This window comes from Rutidosis leptorrhynchoides, chromosome 2 (assembly GCF_046630445.1).
Source record: "Rutidosis leptorrhynchoides isolate AG116_Rl617_1_P2 chromosome 2, CSIRO_AGI_Rlap_v1, whole genome shotgun sequence".
In the NCBI taxonomy this organism is placed as follows: Eukaryota; Viridiplantae; Streptophyta; class Magnoliopsida; order Asterales; family Asteraceae; genus Rutidosis; species Rutidosis leptorrhynchoides.
The window spans coordinates 499631115-499650922 of NC_092334.1; the positions used below are offsets into that span (position 1 = coordinate 499631115).

The 19808-nt window shown below is 32.6% G+C and overlaps 1 protein-coding gene and 1 long non-coding RNA gene across 3 annotated transcripts; one reads left to right on the plus strand and one right to left on the minus strand.

Moving 5' to 3' along the window:
* Window positions 1-896: 896 nt before the first annotated feature.
* LOC139892726 (uncharacterized) lies at window positions 897-7805 on the plus strand. 2 transcript variants are annotated; one of them, XR_011774207.1, is made up of 9 exons: window positions 897-1215; window positions 2252-2417; window positions 2527-2740; window positions 3446-3603; window positions 3911-4429; window positions 4670-4757; window positions 7045-7114; window positions 7396-7454; window positions 7575-7805. It is a non-coding gene; the product is annotated as an uncharacterized lncRNA (long non-coding RNA). The 2 variants fall into 2 exon arrangements; XR_011774206.1 differs by having other exon boundaries at window positions 898-1215; window positions 2506-2740.
* A 1399-nt stretch (window positions 7806-9204) lies between these two features.
* LOC139892727 (RING-box protein 1a-like) lies at window positions 9205-13302 on the minus strand. Its single transcript, XM_071875847.1, has 5 exons — window positions 13086-13302; window positions 12948-12998; window positions 12688-12747; window positions 9502-9573; window positions 9205-9418 (listed from the first exon to the last, which is right to left on the minus strand). Exons 1-5 carry the CDS (start codon window positions 13210-13212, stop codon window positions 9381-9383), a joined length of 348 nt encoding a protein of 115 aa, XP_071731948.1. The 5' UTR covers window positions 13213-13302; the 3' UTR covers window positions 9205-9380.
* Window positions 13303-19808: the final 6506 nt, after the last annotated feature.

A 19808-nucleotide genomic window follows, 5' to 3' on the forward strand; every position in this document is an offset into this window, starting at 1 on the left:
GAAGACACCGAAGAACAACAAAACGAAGACGACGACCCGACACCACTCGAGTAGCTCTTTTTTTAATAATAAGTTCGTATTTGTTTTTTATTAATTATGCAAAGTTTTTTTTTTATGTATTGTCTTTTATTTTTAATTATGTAATGTTTTTTAATTTCTTAATAATGTAATGTTTTAATTTTATTTAAAAAATGTTATTGGTATTTATTTTATGTTTTTAAATAATAATTTAAAATTGGTTAAAATTTGAAATGGAGTGTATGATTGTAAGTGTTTAGTGAAAGGAATGTGAAAGAAATGTTAAAAGGTTTGTGATTGTGCCACAGGTGGACTTGACCAAAGCGGTAAACATATTGTATCTTGTAAATCGCTCAAGAACAGTAAAACTACATTGTACCTTCAAGCAATTAGGAAACTCATTGGATGATTTTAATATATTGTGATAACCTTTATTTTAGTTAAGTGTCGTGACAGACAAATGTGTATATAACATGTGTGAAATAGGCGTATATATAGTAGAATCAATAATAATCTATCTATCTATCTAAAATGGTAAGCTAAGTTCATGTGGCGCAACCAGATTTCTACTCAGCAAATTCTTTTTCTCATAAATTTGAATTAAAAGAATCACTAATTACGATAAACTGACGCGTGTCCTCATTCATCTGTAATTAGGGTTAACAATTTCATTCTTCATTCTCCTCAATATTTCACGGAGAACTTATCATCCAATTTAAACATCCAATTCAAAACCTTCAATTGGGGTCGTTCAAATCTAAAATATTAAACATCTGATTCTCATCAGATCCAAAAATGTCCATACTGTTTTTCTCCATCCTTCAGTGGAGAAAAATTTCTTCTAGGGTTTTTGCAATCAAAAAAAAAAAATAATAATAATCATACCCACACATTCATTCGATACGCTCCCATCCAAGCAAATTCAAATTCATCATCTTCTTTAATCCATTTCGATCTAATATTTTCATTCAGGAAAATACTTGCGATCAATTTGATAATCAATTTTTTTATGCCGTTTAACCAATTTTCTGGTGTTCTTCTGGTGTTCACATCAACAAAAACCAAACGGGATCAAACCAAATCGGTTGACTACATTACCATTTGATGCATCTTCATCGTTGTAAAATTCGCTATGTCCATGGATAAAACGAATTAGGGTTTTTTATTTCACAAAATCAGGATGCTATTCGTTCAAAGGTAATCTAAATTCTCTAATATATTTTCAATTATATATCTAATTATTATTGGTTTTATGAATAACAAGTTTTTTTATATCATTATCTTAAAATTCATGTTTTTTCTGTATGTAAATGATGAATTGATGATAATTGTTCATGTTTTTGTTCTACGTAAACTTCTATGTTTATCATTAATTTTTTTTTTATATAATTTGATATGTAAATTTTTTATTGAATAATTGATTAAATATTTATTTGTCCTGCAATATGTTTCAAAGTTTTTAAATTTCCAATCAATGATTCAGTTTATAATTCCTTTATGAATGTGATGATTTCATGGATCAAGAATTTTTCAACCTTTATCACATATTTAAATTCAAAATTTAGGTGTTTCTATTTTTTTATAGTCTAGGTGTCTGGTTGTTGTGTGTGGTAGTTTTGATATTCGTTTGATTATTCCATTTATTGTGTTTGATATGAGGTAATCAACTGTGTCTTGACATAGCTTCTCAGTTTGCTTGATAAATGATTGTAATAGTATAGTATATATGATAATACATAAAGTGAAAACTCTGAACTTTATAGTACAATGATAAGGTAGGCTATGTATTCTATTTACATGTAGATGTTTCTTTAATTCGTAAATTTTATCGTTTGGAAAAAAACTTTAGTGGCAACATTGGTGGGTAGGGTGGTTGGTGACAAAATGGTTTTTATCACAATATGTCATTGTTGGTAGTTATCAGTGGCTCAAAATGTGTCACCTTAGTTTGGGCTAAAATGTGCCACCTTAGTTTGGGTTAACCTGCTAATACTAGGTTAACCTTGAAAAAGAGATTGATGGTTGATCCTTAGATCACATGAAGATGGCTCATGATCTGCATAGACTGATGAACAAGCTGATGGTTAACTTGAAATGTATTAAAATAGCCCAAATACAGAAATCATAGTCGTTGTACATTTATCACAGAGTTAGTAATTCATCAAAATCTGAATGGTGATTTCGATGTCAAGTTATGTATATATAAGACTAACATGAATCTTTTTGAACTTAGGTGCATCAACAGCAGACGATGTGAGTACTAATTCTCATCAAACAACAAATTTTCATCGGGACAACCTAGGAGCAGGCCAAGAAAATAATGGGTGATACAAACGATGTAACACATTTAACTTTCAAAAAAGCTTCGCCATTCAGTTTTGAAGGGACAAGTTATTTGAGTATGTTACTGCACTTTAAATGAAATCATAGTAACGCTATATTCAAAAATGAATATACGATAACCTACTATTTTACTCACTTTAACAGGTAACCAACTGTTTAATGCAGCCACAAAATATAAATTAAAAGAGAAATCAGTTCTAACGCAATCTAGAGGCACACCCACAAAATACACCTTTTCGGACGGATACATTGTGCCTTTGAACCAGTGGAATTGAATTAAGCGTGAGGTTTGTATGTTCATTTGTAATGCATTTATCTTCCATAGGTGGCAAGATGGGACTAAAAGGTCAAAATGGGTCTGCCCTGTTTGGATTGAACCGTAAGTATTACTCATTTCCATGAAATAAAGAATGTGATATGTGTGATTACGAAAACAGTATTAATAGAGTACTAATATAGTTTAGATATTTTAGTAAAACGATTTAATCTACCAGATATGCATTAGATTAACTTTTAGTTGTTTTAACACTTGCTTCCCGTTTGAGCTATTCTCATATTAGCTAATTATCTATATTTGACTAAATGGATCAAAACTGTCACCTCTAATTGAAGGAGAAATGATTACTAATTGACCCATCTCTTCTCTTCTCTTTACATCTTAAAACAAAAACAGAAATATGTAATCATACATAATCTTAAGGGTGATGATATATAGTTATATACACAACCAATTTTTAAAAATACACAACTAAATATGCTTTACAGTGTTGTACAGTACAACACTGTAAAACATGTTTGGTTGTGTATTTGTAAAAATTGGTTGTGTATATATCACTATCCTAATCTTAACCATTAATTAGCAAAAAAAATTAAATATGTACAGTTAGGTAACTACTAAATACTACTTTTTTTAAGATGTTATTTTCTTATTTTAATCTGTTTATCTTGATTATTATGGTTGTGGGTTTATGAATATATCAATAAATTCTAATGAACAACAACATTTATGTACAAAATGAGTAAACAGTTGGTACATGTGAATGATTATGCATTATTTTGAAAAGCTGATTGAATGATTATGCAGATCTAGGAGAAGCATATGGATGCTTTAAAGTTCTGGTTTTTGATTGCATACAAGTTATGTATTTTTACTCATTTATAATTGCTTACAGAGATGTAGAACATTTGTAGCAAATAAAATAATTAAGGGTTTGGAGTTCATCAAAGACATGAAATGGAGAGGTGAATCAGTAAAAAATATATATATTTATTGTTTTGCTACCACTCAGTGGCGGTACTTAGTGGAACCCAAAGGGTTAATCCGCCCCACCTAGATTTTACGGAACAAAAAATTTTACACTAAAAAAAAATTTTTTTTACAAAAAAATAAGGTTTTTTTTAGTGTTTACCTCTGCTGACAATGAAAAATTTATTAAATTTTTACACCGCCCCGTCTATATCCGAGTTCAAGTTCCGCCAATGGTACCACTTAATTGTGTGTGGATTCATCACCAATTTTGATTGAGTACTTTTATATATCTATGTGTAGGATGGCACTGATGATGGCGATGATGATGTTGATGACGATGATGATGAAGATGACTATAAGGATGATGATGGATTTGTAGCCAAATAATGAATTTGCTGCAAAAAGTAACAATAATACTAATATTTATTTTTATCGATTCATAAGGTTTTTCTCATTATAAATACACTCCGGTGGATTTGGATCTTGCACTCTGGTGGATTTGGTTTTTCTCATTATATTCATTAATAAAGTTTACAACACTAATCGTTTCAATACATTTACTTTAAGTACAAATCTTATCAATACTGAATGGTTTTTTCACTATAATTGTATAATACAGCTAATCAGTCTCAATATTAACGTTTTCGAATGCTATTTTTTAGAACTGTCGTGCAAAAGTACTTGTGACACCGTACGTATAATATCGTTAATTGATATATCATTTTAAGATTCAAGATTGTCTGCGGAAGAGTCCTGTGCAACGTACGGGCTCTATTGGTCGGATTAAAGCTAATGAATATATCCATGAAGAAAGATAAGGTGCTTATTTGTTCTTTATGCAAAATATAAGATTGGATAGTTTTTTTTTTTTAACTTCACGATTAAGTTAAATTATGATTATGATACACGGACGTTTAGAAATTTTAGATTTGCTTAGTTCCTTAAGTGATCTGTTCATGTTACTGTCATTATGATTTAATTTGTGTACTTATTATGCAATTCAGATTATAGGTTGACATACTTCATAAAAGTAATGTCCAAAGTTTATATTGTTTGTAGTCCTAAATCATATTTGCTGAGAGGAACAATGACAACCTTTGATACATTTGCTTTCCAAGATCAACCGTTTTTTTGTTGTTGTTGTGAGGTATTATCTTTTATATTTGAAATACAACGCTATCAAGAATGCATTTACATATTATATAACTAGTCCGGGTCCGGCCCGCGCGATGCGGCGGGGGCTTTCGGCCCCGTATTCATATTTAACGTAGCTTTATGTATTTACAGAAGGGAAAACGGCCCATGTTATAAGCGCCGTTGGTGGTGTTGTCGTCTTTAGTGTTTTTTAAAATTTGTCCGGTTTGAACGTAGTTAGTTTCGTTTTGTTGATAAAATTATTTCGAGTCTGTCGATGCTGTCGGAAAAATATAACTCGCGACGAGCAGGAAGATACGGGCTGTCATTTTTTTTAGCGTTTTTTAAAAAGTGTCCGTTTCAAACATACTTTTTATCGTTTTGTTCATAATATTATTTCGCGTCTGATGCTCATGTCGAAAAAATTTAACTCGCAGCGAGCGGAAAGATACGGGCTTTTGTTGTGTTTAGCGTTTTTGAGAAGTGTCTGTTTCGCGTATAGTTAGTCCCGTTTTCGGGTGGAATTAATTTCTTTGATTTTAATAAAATTATATATTTACATTTTTTACCCCTGAAAAAGTGTAAACTTGAGGGGCCCTTGTGTAAGTATAGTCGAAGGTGAGAGACCGTTTGTAATGTGAACGCAAACTCAAAACGACGTTAGGTGTAACTGAAACTACAAAAACGTGCACCGCTTGTACTATATAAGGATTAATAATTAGTAATTTGTGTATAATTAACCCCTTATTCTCCTAAAAGCGATGGGGAAACCTGCCGTTTTGTCCCCACTTGAATGAAAACAATGACCAAAACCCTTAATCTCCTAAAAGCGGTGGGCAAACCTGCCGTTTTGTCCCCACTTGAATGAAAACAATGACCAAAACTACAATCAATCAAAAAAACAACCAAAAAATATAAAATACCCCCTCAACTATTACCAACTTATAAAAAAAACCCTTAACTCCAGGGTTAAAGCGTAAACTCTCTAAATTAAAATAAAAACTTCACCCAGAAACTTCGACAGCCCGTATCTTCCTCCTCGGTCCGAGTTAAATCTCACAGACCACGCCGTTAAACTCGAAATATTTTTATGAACAAAACGATAACCCCTTATTCTCCTAAAAGCGATGGGGAAACCTGCCGTTTTGTCCCCACTTGAATGAAAACAATGACCAAAACCCTTAATCTCCTAAAAGCGGTGGGGAAACCTGCCGTTTTGTCCCCACTTGAATGAAAACAATGACCAAAACTACAATCAATCAAAAAAACAACCAAAAAATATAAAATACCCCCTCAACTATTACCAACTTATAAAAAAAACCCTTAACTCCAGGGTTAAAGCGTAAACTCTCTAAATTAAAATAAAAACTTCACCCAGAAACTTCGACAGCCCGTATCTTCCTCCTCGGTCCGAGTTAAATCTCACAGACCACGCCGTTAAACTCGAAATATTTTTATGAACAAAACGAGACTAACTACATTCGAAATGGACACATTTTAAAAAACGCTAAACACAACGACAGACGTATCTTCCCGCGCTCGCCGCGAGTTAAACTTCTTCGACAGCACCGTTAGACTCGGAAAATTTTTACGAACAAAACGAAACTAACTACGTTCGAAATGGACATTTTTTAAAAAACGCTAAACACAACGACATCCCGTATCTTCCCGCTCGCCGCGAGTTAAATTTTCTCGACAGCACGGTTACACTCGAAATTTTTTTATGAAGAAAACGAAACTAACTACGTTCGAAACGGACACTTTTTAAAAAACGCTAAACACAACGACATCTAAAACTGCGGTTAACACGTGGGTCGTGTTTCCTTCTGTAAATACACAACGCTACGTTAAATATGAATACGCAGACCGAAAGCCCCCACCGCAACGCGCGGGCTGGTCCGGACTAGTTTCAGTTAAGGGTCGATGTGTATTTGGAAAATTGGGTCGAGGTTCTTATGTGTATTCGGAAAATTTGGGGCAAGGTTCAGTTGGGCGGGTCAAGTCTTAGCCGCATGGATATTAGTCATTTTCTTTTTCTTCTGTGATTAATGAGTCTAAGCATAATTTTTTTTTTTAAGGCGAAAAAAGATTATTGCATTGAAAGTAGATAGAACCTTCATTAAAACAATTGCTTGTATCACTTGAATACACATAAAAAAAAACTCAGGTTATTCCATTCAATCATATTTTTTTTAAAGTTTTACTATAATATAATGTAGTTGTATTAAAACTCACATATCAAGAACAAAGTTTTTTATCCTGAGATTCACATGTGTTTTTTGCTTTGTTTATTCAACCAGGCATGAACGTTTGATCAAATGCTCAACTTTAGTGACTTCTTTGGCGATGAGTAGGATTAATTACAACCAGGTATGTAATGAACAGTTCATATGATCAGTTCCTGTTATTAGATGATCATTTTTGTTATTGATCATGTTTATCGATGATCCATGGTCGATTATTTTCAAGAGGGTATTATCTTCTTAATAAGATTATTAGGCATCTTACACATTTGATTGTTCAATTTGTTAGCTTAAATTTGGCTATTGTATAACAAGTATCTTCGTGTTGCTGCATATAATTTATTAAGCATATATATTAGTGTATAACATATCCCAACTTCAATGTAACTTGATTATGATGCTGTACAGGTACAATATATATCAAGGCCAACCTTCTTCTTGCTAATGATCTTACCTGACATCACAAGGTATGAATATCACTTTCCGAAATAATATTTTTATGATGCACCCAATGTCAATATGAAAGGGGGCGTTCTTAGTTCGAGCCTTTGAACAATCATACAGAAACACTAAATATGTGATATTAGGTTGATTTCTTATCTCGAATGGGTAGGCTTTGACACCTTTAACAAAAGTGGAGATGATTTGAATTTTGAAATGGATGAGATGTTGTAACTCGGGATCACTTGCATCTTTTATTATAGTAGTTTGATAATAGTTCCATCTATTATTGTTTGAGAATTGTAGATAGAAATAATAGTTCCATCTCTTATAATATGTAAGTTCCATCTATACATTTTTATTTGAAAGTTACTCTTTGCATCAGGGCTTTATAGGAATAAGATGATTGCATGTAATATGTCTATATGATGTGTGGGTTGTAATGTGGCATATCAATTGTTTGATTAAATAGCTAAAAGAACTCTGATTTTCTTACCAAAAAACCCTTCCTGAATTTTCAAGAGGGTATTATCTTCCAAATAAGATTATTAGACATCTTACACATTTGATTGTTCAATTTGTTAGCTTAAATTTGGTTATTGTATAACAAGTACAAGTATCTTCATGTTGTTGCATATAATTTATTAAGCATATATATTAGTGTATAACATATCCCAACTTCAATGTTTAAGTTATTCAACTCTTGGTGATGTATTTTGTGTAAAAAAAAAAAAAAAAAAAAAAAAAAAAAAAAAAAACACTTAACGAATTCACCCACAAAAGACACTTGTACCACTGTCCGTATAATATCGTTAATTGATTTATAATTTTAAGATTCAAGATTGTTTACGGAAGAGTCCCCGTGCAACGCACGGGCTCTTAAATCTAGTCTTTTAAATAAAACTTATTTTCTAGATAAAAAAAAACATTATGGTCTATGTGTGCACATTAGTTACTCTGTAACTTTTTTTTTTTTTTTTTTTACTTCAGTTATGAATTGCTTTCATATTTTTTTGGGTAAGCGAGGAAAACTTCCTATGAACGAGCACATTGGCTCCCCGATAAAAGGTAAAACATCGGGTAATCAAGTCCCCCCGAGCTCGAGACCTGGTACCGGGTGAATTGCGCATTATGTACACCCTCTAGTCACACTTCCTTTTGGAACAATTTGGCATAGCCAGGAATTGAACCCGGGTGGTGTGCTTCATTGGACAACTCGGTGGCCACTCAGGAATTGCTTTCATATTGTAAACAAAATGAGATTATCTTAACTTCACTTACATAAATTGAAAGTTGAACATTCGTAAAGATGCAGCAGAGTAATTCAAACTTCACTCTTTTTATAATTTCAGCTTATTGTACATGTGACATGGTTTATGTACCAAAATCTTTAGCTGACCAAAGAATACTCAATATTGCATACAGGCTTAACAATTACGTTGAAGCTGCACCAGAGTCACTCATAGCAATCTATGGTTTCTTTGCCATTACCTTATATTTATTCGTAGAGCAGCAAAAACAGGACACGGACAGACAAAAAAATCTTAAACGAAATGGGCCAAACACGCTAATTATGAAAACTAGTTTAAAAGGAATCTGGTCGAAATGCCTACATAAAACCTCCACTTTGTTTACGATGTCTTACAACTCATGTTCATGCTTTTCAACAAAGAATAAGAACATTTTTGACGCACCAGGATATCTGTAGATCGTTATTATTAGCTGATTCAAGTAAATTTAGTTCATTGCATTTTATATATACCAATACCAATCATCTAGAGAGCATTCAATAATGTCATCTTATATCATCCATAAAAAATATTCTGATAACAAAAAAAAATAAAAATCCAACAATCTTTTTAAGCAGAGTTAACTAAGAATCATAATGAAAGTACTGGAACTCTTGCTCCTTGTTCCCTTTTGTGAATTTCATTTACTCCCCGTACCAATTTCTAGTGACCATATTTTTGGAACTCCCACTCGCTATTATCTGCAAAAACAGAAAGTGAAAGCCACTCAATATTGTAAGATATTGTAATAAAGAAATATGGCAAATGAAAAGCATTAGCATACCTAGAGGGCAAACTTGACGGGTTTTCAGCCAGCGACTAATGCAGTGAAAATGGAACGCATGGTTGCAGACACCTATGAGAATCAATCAATAATCAATAATTATCATGAAAATATTAGCAGTTACAAAAAATAACCAGAGAATACTTTCACATAAAAATAAATGTGGCGAAACATGTACAGGTTGTCATAACATGTTGGAAAATCTTGATGGGTCTTTATGTTAGTAATGGTATTATTAATTGAAATGTTAGTTTAAATAAGGAGAAGGGGTAGACCCAGACGTAGGTTGGAGGATAGATTGAAGCTTGACATGAAGGAGCTCTTATTGACCGAGGACATGACCTCTGATAGGAATTTGTGGAGGAGTAGAATTAGAATAGATGACTAGGTTCTACATATTGTTTATTTATTTTATATATTTATTTTATATTCCATGCCTACTTGCTTGTGCACTTCATTTATGTCTTTTGTTTTAATTTTTTTTTTTTTTTTGCGCGAGACTTTTCGTTTTGGTTGTACATGTTTTTTTGGATATATAAAATATCTATACTTATTGTAGCATTTTCACATGCTTTATTGCTCTATATGGTTACATGTTTGTATTACTTTATATGGCATTTTAATTATACGTACTTTCATATCACATGTTTTTATGCTAACATAGTATACTTATTTGTCTATGCTTACATTGTATACCATCTACTTTATACTGCATATTATACCTACATGCTTTTTACCAACATGTTTACGTATACTTATTGTACTTACATGACTTGTTATACTTGCATATTTGACACTCACTTATTTTATTTTTATGTTATATTACATTATATTGTTACCTGCTCTTTTTACCTATACATATCGTATTGGAGTATACATTATTCATAGTATAGTTCCTTTTTTATCAACTGTACTTGTATATTTTTACTGCACATATCGGATTTCATGGTTCTTGCTGGCCGGAGGTCCATAGGAAGCAGCCTCTCTGCTCTACAGAATAGGGAGGGACGACTTCCTCTACCTGGGGACCGATAGGTATCCGTGGGTGGAGGAATGACTTCCCTTTTACTTTAGGGTAGAGGAACGGACTGTCTACATCTAACCTCCCCATACTCTACTTTAGTGGAATTGGGTATTGTTGTTGTTGACTTGTTGTTGTTGTTGTTAGTTTAAATAAACAATTGCATGTCCAGTTGGAATCGGTAGCATGACCGAATCTCACGCATTAATTGAACGTGTGAATACTGATTCTAAAGGGTAATGGGTTTGTGATAGTGAATTAGTTGCTATATTCTAGTTTTTAAGTGGCTATTAAAAGTTTTGGTTGAGAAATAAATACAGAGTTAGCAGGCGGTAGAAAGTTAGCACTTGTAATTTGAGTTGAGTTAATAAAGAAGCAATTGATTAAAAAATGTAGTCTTTATTATTATTATTTTTATAATTATAATATACTCAATTTATATATGAGTATATTGTGAGCATGTTCCAGCATAACAAAACACCATATACATCGAGGAAAATAAATCACATAACTAACTTAATGATTCCCTTATGGTGCAAACTTCAATGGTAAGGCAGGGAAAGGGTGAAAAATACCGACTATTCAATAGATCTTATCCTTCATATATGCACAACTTTCAATTTATGGCCATGTACTCATGCACAAATATTTTCAATGCTAGTTGTATTCAAGATGCAAGTCCATACGTTTAAGTGGCGAACCTTGATTAGAAAACACCAAAAATAATAATAATGCGCATATTAGTTCACTAGGGTGTGCTACTTGACTACTTCAAGAACCCACAAAAATATGTTATATGTAAAAGACGCACTGACACAATGCAATACATATACCCTAATTTTTTTTTTTAAAGGCGAGACCACAAAGTTGTAGCCTATAGGAATTTCAACTTGGGTCTCCACTACAGATTCTCAAGTCTCAACCACAAAACTACCCCAACTAACACAACTAAACAGGCCATCTTTTTTCACGTACCCCGTCAATTTTGCAATGAAGAGGAAAACACTTTTTCCACATAACGATGAAAAGGTTCATACACTACATAATCTTTATGTATTCCAAACTCACATTATTGGTCTTAGATCAGCAATGTTTCATTCTGAATCAGAACCACCGTAGGCTATTAGAGAACATTATATCATATGGTTAAATCTAATTACCCTAACAATAAATAGCGTTATGTATGACAATACTAGTTTCAACAAGGATCTTTCATGTACAAGCAAACTGCAATCAATGTCAGCTAAATAAACATGTATGGTAACTTAAGCCCTAAAAAAGGAGCATGTTAGCTAAGACAGTCCCATAAACAAAACGCAAACACAAAGCCTACCAAGTTTAAACCTAACAACCCTTTCCAAAATACCATAAATCCTATACGGCTATACATGAAGAAGAAACACAAAAAGATAACATTATACTTCAGACACAATCTTTTACTTATTTCATAGAAGTGACATATCCTTGAACGACAATCGAAATTGTTAGAAGAAGCATTTTGTCCTAAAGCTTCAAAGGTGACAACAATACAATCTTGTACTTATATCCATTGTAATGTTCCAAAAATAAAACTATTCGAGTCCATCTTTCCCTATCGAAGGTAACAAGTACTTACGGCATTAGCCAATTACTCATCAGTCAATATTTCTATACCTCAAGTAACATAGCTTTCATCTAACAAAAGCATAAATTTTTAAAGATGACCATTTAATCTATGAATACAAACTTATTTATCCACACAATATCACAAATCAATCTTAAAAATGATCTAGACAAATTATAGCTGTTGTTCAGCATCAGAAATTGCAACAACTTTGCACTATAGTTCCATCAACAAACTATAGTATGAACTATGAAGTAACGATAACTTGACAAACACTATTCCACGGAATCCATTACAAAAAAATGGACTGTTTTTTAATAACTACTAACAAAATTAACACTCACCCAAACAGTAGTCTATCTACCGGAATCCCTTTATATTGGAAATTGGAAATCAAACAAAAAGTAAAGCCGTTAAATTAGCCCAAACTATAAATTGGGATAATATTACTGCTATACTTGAAACTACTGTTATTAGCACAGCTACACATATGAAAATATTATTTTTATTTTTACAATTAAATTATGGCGTGCAGAAAAACTTAGGAGTTTCGAAATCTTACCCCATGCCACGGTACACTCTTCACTAGTAGCACTAGCCTGATTAGCTTGGCACTCGATACCTAATTAATTCAGCATATATAAAACAAAATACAGAAATTTACAATCATAATTTAATAGTTAGTGAGTGATGATGATAAAAAAAAAACAATGATAAAAAAATATAACAGAGTAATAATCATGGAGTAATAATTTATGGTTTAATTTAATAAAAATAATATATAATCAATAATTAAAACAGAAAAAAAAAAAAAAAACTAACATAAATCCATGATGTGATTTCTACAGATCGCGCAATTATCAACGACTATATCTGCATCAATTAGAACACGTACAATATCAAACTAATGCTAATAAAAAAAAGTAAAAAAATCAAAATTAGGGTTTGATAAACACTGACCCCAAGCCCAGAGAGATACTGCGTTCCACTTTTTGATTTCAAAACGCTTAGGTTTCTTCGAAGATGATGAAGGTCCCGGAAGACTCGAAGTACTACCGGCTGGAATCATCGTAACGTCAGAATCCATTGCCGATTAACGGATCTCGCCGGTGAATAATTTTCTAGGGTTTAAAAAGGGGGAAAGAGGAGTATATGAATGGAAAAGCACGGTAATTTGTTGGGATGGTTAATTTAATTTAATTAATAATAATTCAACAAATATATACTCCGTATTGTTGAATGTTGACAATATTATTTACATAAATAGTCATTACACTATTATCAAAAATTCCCTTTTGTCATAACTATTCGTAGTATGCTATATTTTGCAAGTTAGCCCCCTCGTTCATAAAAGACTTCCGAAGTAGACAATTTGACATCGTGGGAGAAATTAAAAATATTATTTCATTTTTCTGCAAAAAACTCGGGCATATTTTGAGTCCCGAAAGCTTCAAGTATAAGTAGTAATCTAATCAAATCTTCACACTAAGTGCAAAAATACACTTGAAGTGATCAGAAGGATGGTCAAAGGCTAATCATCAGCCGATTGAGATGGAGTCGAGCAAGCAGGGCCGGTCCTGTCAATTGTGATGCTCAGTGCGAAAAGATCGATATATGCCCTTCAAACTTTGAAAAATAAAGTTTTTTTTTTGGTTCGTAGAGCAAACCACCCTAGCGACAACCACATTCAGTCCCCACTAGCGAGTAAAACCCCTGGACGAGCGACGTGACCAACCGGGTGAATTGCGCACATTGACACCCCTATAGTGAAGAACCCAATTAATTCAATCTTGACGTTATCGAGAATCAAATCTGGATCTCTTGCTTCATTGAGAACTTTAAACACTTAAGTTATAATACAAAACTTAGAATAAATCCCTTAAAATGATCACTATTAGAATAGGATAGCTAAATCAGTACCAATTATGAAACGAGCACGTATCATAAGACTTATTAAAAATATAAGGTTATTGAATATTGTTTTATTCTATTGAATAAATAAATTATGATATCATGAAATGTTAACCTTTGAAATGTAATGATCTATGTATATTGTCATATATAAATTTATAAAAGGAATACTAAAATATGACAATAAAAATGTTAATGGGTAATTTAATAAAATAATTATGACGCCCATAAATTGATAAACTGTAATTCACACATTATAATGAGGTATTATTTATTTTATATACATATAAAAAACCAAAAAATGATATTTTATTTACATATAAAAAACAACAAATAAATGAAACCCACATCCTGGTGTTAAACTCATAAAGTTACTTTTCTCTTTTTCTATCGTCATTATCATGTTCATGTAATAATATACAATTCCATTAACCCTGGTTAAAAAAATTTAAATTTCTTCTAAAAATTTCATAGTCGATCTTAAATTTTGATGCCCCTCGTCTTCTGATGCCCAGTGCGGTCGCACGTCTCGCCCACCCTCAGATCCGGCCCTGCGAGCAAGGCATTGGATAAAAACCCTATACATAAAACTCATGTACGACCACCGCAAGAATGATCATCTCAAAGATCATGAGAGAGCATGTAACGAGTGACCATGGGAGGTCGTATTATAAAATAGTAGCAATAAAAGCGAGCCTTATGAGGCGCTTATGAGGTGCTTTTTGTGTAGGGAGAAATCCGTATATCTAGAGGGTAAAAAATAAGGTTAAGAGAAAACTAGGATTTAGAGTGCATGGGTCAAGCCTAAGTGGGACTCTAAATAATCATACCCAAATAAGTCCTCCCATTTTGGTATAATATCTTTTGTTAAGTATCGTATCTAACTCTCCATTGCAATACGGTAAGAACGGGTGCGTGAATTAGCTACGCGAGTAGTTGTGTTGACAGTTATGCCGAAAAACCAATTTCACGTGAAATTGTGCGAAAAGTTACGTGTGTGCAGCTGTAGTATCTCCTAAAATTAACACGATAAATTTGATAAAATTTTTAACATATGTTTTGGGAGGGTAATCATTTATAAATAAAGAGTTACATTTTATATTAAGTTTAGTATTATTTAATCGTTAGATTATATGACGATAAAGTTAACATAAATTAAATATTAATTATTTTGTCATATGCTTAATAAATTCTTAAACCATAGATTTTTTTTATCATAAGCTTGAACTATAAATAACTAGATATAATATATGATTGAACCTTACATCTTATATACACGTCTATATTCGTAAGAAAAACCTTTGTATATGTTATAATTCAGTAGGCTTATAACTACCTTTAGTGGTTTGATTCTTGATGTTATAATTCAGTAGGCTTATAACTACCTTTAGTGGTTTGATTCTTGATTAAGAATGCTAATAATGAAGTGTAAGAACAAAGATGATAATGGAGAGAAAGAAAGAAACACTTTGTAAGTGTGAGAAAATGGTGCAAGTTTAATGCTTGCATTCATGGCTATTTATAGCAAAAATTCACAAGTTTAGGTAATACAATAATATTACTTTTGTGTATCAATAATTGACTATCCATTTATATATATATATTTATATATTATAACACTCCCCCTTGGATAGCAATTTTGTTTGTTGAAGATCAACTGTAAGTTACTGCCTCGTTAAAAACCTTGCTAAAGAAAATTCAGTGGGAAAAAAAAACTTTAGCTAAGGGAAAAAGAGTGCAGCATGGAGTTGACTCCCCCTCAAGTAGACATCGCTTCAGTTGTTACATCTTTTGAACATGTCTCATACCAATGTTATGAACGTGTGTTCTGAAAATAGCAGTTGGAAGTGCTTTCGTGAAAAGATCAGCAGAGTTTTTGCTGGATTGAATATATCTCATTTCAATCTCGTTGTCCTTAATGAGATTTTGAATGTATGAGAAGAATCTAGGAGGTATGTGTTTGGTTCGGTCACTTTTGATATACCCTTCTTTCATCTGTGCTATGCAAGCTGCATTATCTTCATAGATAATTGTTGGACTTTTATCGTGTTCTAGTCCACAAGAATCAGTAATGATTTGTGTCCTTGATCTTAACCAAAAACATTCTCGAGTAGCTTCATGTAATGCAATCACTTCGGCATGATTTGATGATGTAGCAACAAGTGTTTGTTTTTGAGAACGCCATGATATTGCAGTACCTCCATTTAGGAATACATATCCAGTTTGAGATTTAGCTTTATGTGGATCAGATAAATAACCTGCATCAGCATAACCAACCAAATCTTGTTTTGATTCATTAGAATAAAATAATGCTAAATCAGTAGTTCATCGAAGGTATCGAAATACGTGTTTGATCCCATTCCAGTGTCTTTTGGTAGGAGCAGAGCTGAACCTTGCCAACAAATTAACTGCAAAAGAAATGTCAGGTCTTGTACAATTTGTAAGATACATAAGAGCTCCAATTGCACTAAGATATGGTACTTCTGGTCCAAGAATATCTTCATGATCTTCACATGGACGAAATGGATCAGTTTCAACATTGAGTGATCTAACAACCATAGGAGTACTTAATGGTTTTGCCTTGTCCATATTGAAACGTTTCAGAATCTTTTCAGTATATGTTGTTTGATGTACAAGTAAACCATTAGGCATATGCTCAATTTGTAAACCAAGGCAATACTTGGTTTTTCCGAGATCTTTCATTTCAAATTCTTTCTTTAGAAGTTGAATGGCTTCATGGATCTCTTTATTTGTACCTATGATGTTAAGATCATCAACATAAACAGCTATGATCACATATCTGGATGTTGTTTTCTTAATGAAAACACAAGGACAAGTAAGGATATTTGTATACCCTTTTGCTTATCAAGTAATCACTTAATCGGTTATACCACATACGTCCCGATTGTTTTAACCCATATAAATATCTTTGTAATTTAATCGAATACATTTCTTTGGGTTTTGCATTTGATGCTTCTGGTACCTTAAATCCTTCAGGTATCTTCATATATATATATATATCACTATCAAGTGATCCATATAGATAAGCAGTCACAACATCCATGAGATGCATTTCTAAATTTTTAGAAACTGCCAGGCTGATTAAGTATCTAAAAGTAATTGCATCCATAACAGGGAAATAAGTTTCTTCATAATCAATTCCCGGTCTTTGAGAAAAACCTTGAGCTACAAGTCTAGCTTTATACCTTGTAACTTCATTTTTCTCATTTCTTTTTCGGACAAAAATCCATATGTATCCTACAGGTTTCACATCTTTAGGAGTGAGAATGATGGATCCGAAAACTTTTCTTTTATTGAGTGATTCTAATTCAGCTCGTATTGCTTCTTTCCATTGAGCCCAATCATGTCTATTTTGACATTCAACCATAGATGTTGGTTCTGGATCATCATCATTATTCATGATGTCATATGCAACATTAAATGAAAATTTCTCATCAAGATTTTTCATTTCATTTCGGTTCCATAATATTTTTGAATGTGCATAATTGATTGCAATTTCTGTATTGACATCATCAATCTCCTCTGCAGTAGGAGTACTGATTTGTGGTTCTTTTTGAACACTTTCTTTTACCTTATTATCAGCTGATTTTCTTTTTCGAGGATTTTTATCTTTGAAACCAACTGGTCTCCCACGTTTCAGACGTGGCATAGATTCTTGAGTGACTACATTATCAGTTTTTCGATTTGGAATCTCAACTCGAGCTGGAGTATTAACTGCTGGTATATATGATTTAGTCACCCTTTTTGTATCTGTGAATGCATCAGGCAATTGATTTGCAAGTTCTTGTATATGCATTATCTTTTGAACTTCTATCTCGCATTCTTTTGTGCGAGGATCAAGATACTTTAATTGAGGTTCACACCATAAAACATCATTTTCTTTATTTTTTATTTCTCCCCCTAATCTAGGAAACAATGTTTCATTAAAATGATAATCAGCAAAACGTGCTGTAAAAACATCACCTGTCATAGGTTTAATATACCTTATGATTGAAGATGTTTCATATCCAACATATATTCCCAACCTCCTTTGAGGACCTATTTTTGTACGTTGTGGTGGCGCAATTGGAACATATACTGCACAACCAAATGTTCTAAGGTGGGAAATATTTGGCTCTTGACCAAAAGCAAGTTGTAGGGGGGAATATTTATGACTTGCACTTGGTCTGATGCGAATCAATGCAGCAGCATGTAAAATTGCATAACCCCATATAGATACAGGGAGTTTTGTTCTCATTATCAATGGTCTAGCGATTAACTGTAAACGTTTAATCAGTGACTCGGCTAAACCATTTTGTGTATGCACATGAGCAACAGAATGTTCAACAACAATTCCTATAGACATGCAATAGTCATTAAATGCTTGAGATGTAAACTCACCAGCATTATCAAGTCTCACCTTTTTAATGATGTAATCAGGAAAATGTGCTCTCAATTTAATAATTTCGGCAAGAAATTTTGCAAATGCCACATTACGGCTTGATAACAGACAAACATGAGACCATCTACTAGATGCGTCTATTAGGACCATGAAATATCTAAATGGTCCACATGGTGGATGAATTGGTCCACAAATATCACCTTGAATTCTTTCAAGAAACATTGGTGATTCTTTCTCAACCTTAAGTGGTGAGTGTCTAGCTATCAATTTTCCAAGAGAGCAAGATATACATGGAACCATTGTATCATGAAGGATTTTTCTATCCTTCAGTGGATGTCCATGTGTACATTCAATAATTCTTTTCATCATTGTTGATCCTGGATGGCCCAATCTGTTATGCCATAAATTAAATACACCAGGATCAATATACTTTTCTTTAATCACCATATGTGCTTCTGGTACATTTATATGTGTATAATGTAATCCAGAATTAAGTCTTGGCAGTTTTTTAATCGCGTGATTCTTGTTAGTGATACTTAAATATTTCTCATTTTCTGCCGTTACTGACTGATAATCATATCCATTAAGGTATATGTCAGAAAAACTCAATAAATTTCTGCTTGACTTAGGAGAGAATAAGGCATTATTAATTAAAAATGTTGTACCGTTTGGTAATATGAATTTTGCCTTTCCTATCCCTTCTATCAAGTTAGCAGCACCTGATATTGTATGTATAGTTCCTTCCGTTGGTTTCAAATCAATGAAATATTTTTCAGATTTAAGTATAGTGTGTGTAGTACCACTATCTGCTATACAGAGATATCCACTACTTGATTGATGTTGTGTTCCAGCAGAATTCATATTAAACTTCATATATAAGAAACAAACAGTAAGTATATAAATGTTACACAAAATGTTTATTACACACAAATAGATAAAACTGAAATATTTGACATATATAGAATTGAAACATCAAACATAGAACTGGAACATTTGATAAAACATATAGAACTGAAACATTTGAGAAAACATGATGACAAAGGTTAAATCGTTTTATTTATAAAAGAAACATATTAATTTAATTCAAGAAATCTTTATATAAATCAGATGGTTGCTCAGTGACTGTTGGATCAATATTATCCACAAAATTTACTTCCTTTTCTTTACCTTTCAGCGAATCCTGATACATCTTAACAAGATGTTTAGATTTTCGGCAAGTATTAGCCCAGTGGCCCATTCTACCTCTTCAGAATTTTTAGAAGAATTTTCTTCAACATCTTGTTTAGTGGGCTTGTTTTGTGGTTGATATTTATATTTTCGTGGATTATTATTTCTTTGACCACCACGGCCACGACCACGGCCACGTCCAC

Bases quoted from the DNA above. Each gene is read 5' to 3' on its own strand.
- LOC139892727 (XM_071875847.1), bottom strand. From the start codon at position 13,212: ATGGATTCTGACGTTACGATGATTCCAGCCGGTAGTACTTCGAGTCTT. The intron at 12,748-12,947 runs GTTAGTTTTTTT...TGAATTAATTAG, and splicing joins AAATCACATCATGGATTTAT to GTATCGAGTGCCAAGCTAAT. The intron at 9,574-12,687 runs GTAAGATTTCGA...TGATTCTCATAG, and splicing joins AGAGTGTACCGTGGCATGGG to GTGTCTGCAACCATGCGTTC.